The sequence below is a fragment of the Notothenia coriiceps genome, unplaced genomic scaffold, assembly GCF_000735185.1.
Source record: "Notothenia coriiceps isolate Sejong01 unplaced genomic scaffold, NC01 NC01_scaffold00009570, whole genome shotgun sequence".
Taxonomy (NCBI): Eukaryota; Metazoa; Chordata; class Actinopteri; order Perciformes; family Nototheniidae; genus Notothenia; species Notothenia coriiceps.
Window position 1 is genome coordinate 1 of NW_011342271.1, and position 2,243 is coordinate 2,243.

The 2,243-nt window shown below is 40.1% G+C and overlaps 1 protein-coding gene across 1 annotated transcript; it reads left to right on the forward strand.

The window, feature by feature from the left end:
- Positions 1-729: 729 nt before the first annotated feature.
- Positions 730-1,888, forward strand: LOC104945363 (sodium-coupled neutral amino acid transporter 3-like; the record flags this gene model as incomplete). The annotated part of the gene is made up of 4 exons (XM_010771015.1): positions 730-846; positions 934-1,013; positions 1,417-1,517; positions 1,684-1,888. Coding segments are annotated over 4 exons (462 nt in total), but the record flags the coding sequence as incomplete, so codon positions are not given.
- Between the last annotated feature and the right edge of the window lie 355 nt (positions 1,889-2,243).

Sequence of the window (2,243 nt, forward strand, 5' to 3'; positions counted from 1 at the left end):
AGGTGGAGAGGGGGGGGGTGGTCATCAATGATGGACAACAGTTTGTTAAAAGCATAACAGCTACATGAACAATGGACTGTTTGTTACGTAAAAGACTAAAGATGCGATTAAATGTAAATCAATTTCTTCTTAGCACAGTCAAAGCATATTTCATCGTTTTTACTAACTGGTAACAGCATACTGATGTATGCTGTTATTTCGGCACCATTTTGATACCTGCATTACCATAATTTCACGTCAAAATATTTTTATTTTGTTGTTAATAGTATCTTCATGGAGATAAGCCCTGTATCTTCAAAACTGTGATGTTGTCCGGTGTGAACACACCTTTAAAGTTTCAAACCCATTCCTCACTGTCCACAATTTCACTGGTTTGGTTCAGTCTCTCTGCTAATCAACCACCAGCACCAGCAGACTGTTTGAGCCACTGTACACTCCCTGCACACAGTTAGAGACTAGCTGGGGGACATAGTGGAGCATGGATGTGGAATGGAAGGCCTGTTTGCCTTTTTGCTAACAAATTAACTTAGGTAAAGGTAATCATTAAGTGCCATGTACAAAAACTCAATATAACAACAACGGAGATATAGAGACGAAGAGCTAAAATACTACAATACAATATTTTAGGGAGATTCCAAATAGTACCAACATGTATTTTCTTTAGTAACCAAAGGCAAGAAAGATAGCATTTGTTCTCCTTCCTCAAACTCTCTTTATCTACCACATCAGGTCATCTATAAGAAGTTCAACATTGCATGCCCTCTGGAAGTGTTTGGCAACCACTCTGTGAACGCAGTCTTCCTGGAGGACACATGCACTGCCAAATACTTCACCATCAATCAAGAGGTCAGAAAGTTTATGATCTGGAACTATTAGTGGGTGCATCATATTTCACAGGGAGTTTATGAAGTTACTGTGTTATTTGATTTAAAGACGGCGTATACCATCCCCATCCTGGCATTTGCTTTTGTTTGTCACCCTGAAGTGCTTCCCATCTACACCGAACTGAGCAAGTACGATGCACACTTCCTGATATTCACATACAGTGTGCATGAAAAAACATTCATGCCTGTGAGAGTCAAAAGGGAATACTCTTTGGTTCATACCCTTTCCTGCCTTTTAAAGGTGCAGGAGTTAATGATGCTCAAAATTGAAATAATATTTTCCAAACACCTTGGGCCCAATTTTTGTGGCTTTGTGCCATCGGAAGCTGATGGAAAAATACTGTTTATATATTTATATAATTTTTTTAAAGAAGTATACCTAAAATGTCTAACCTGGACAGTAGTCTACAGCTTCATTTTCAGATTTGTATATATTATTTTCTTAAAAGAAACGTTTATAATAGCCATGCTTCACTCTCTTTCATTTTTTTAATGTACTGTTTTACAACATCTGCCACCTTTTCCCCTAAAGCCCAACCAACAGAAGAATGCAGAATATTGGCAATGTCTCCATCCTGGGCATGTTCACCATGTACTTCTTCACAGCCATATTTGGATACCTGACCTTCTTTGGTAAGAGTGACAGATCTTTAAGTCTGCAGAACATAGTTCAGTCTAGTAAGGTGACACAGGTTTTGTGTGTGTGTGTGTGTGTGTGTGTGTGTGTGTGTGTGTGTGTGTGTGTGTGTGTGTGTGTGTGTGTGTGTGTGTGTGTGTGTGTGTGTGTGTGTGTGTGTAGGGAACACTGAAGCAGAGCTGCTCCATACCTACAGTAAGGTGGACCCCCGGGACACTCTGATCCTGTGTGTCCGACTGGCCGTCCTGGTGGCTGTCACTCTGACCGTTCCTGTTGTCTTGTTTCCTGTAAGAACATGTGTGGCCTTCACACTCACATCCATCTGACGTACTCTATGACACTGACCTGAACTGACTGTCGCTCTGTCTCAAATTGCGTACTTCTTTATTTGCTGTTTCGAGTGCATAAGTGCGTCCCATTGCAGAATATGGCAAGTTAAGAAAGTTATACATTATTTTAAAAAACTTTAAAAAGTAAAATACCACTTAACTGGCGTTGAAAATAAGTCACCGTTAATGCAAAGGGTAAATTGCTTAATCTGCAATGCTAACAGAAGCAATGTCATGTTCTGGCAGGGCACAGCTGCTGTGTACAATTTGAGACAACACTACACGATCAGAATTCACGCACTGCATACACTTTCACAGTGCAGGATATGCAGTATACTAAGGGAAGGTGTTATGTCCTATGTATGGAATGCCATTCAAGCCAAAATTAAATAA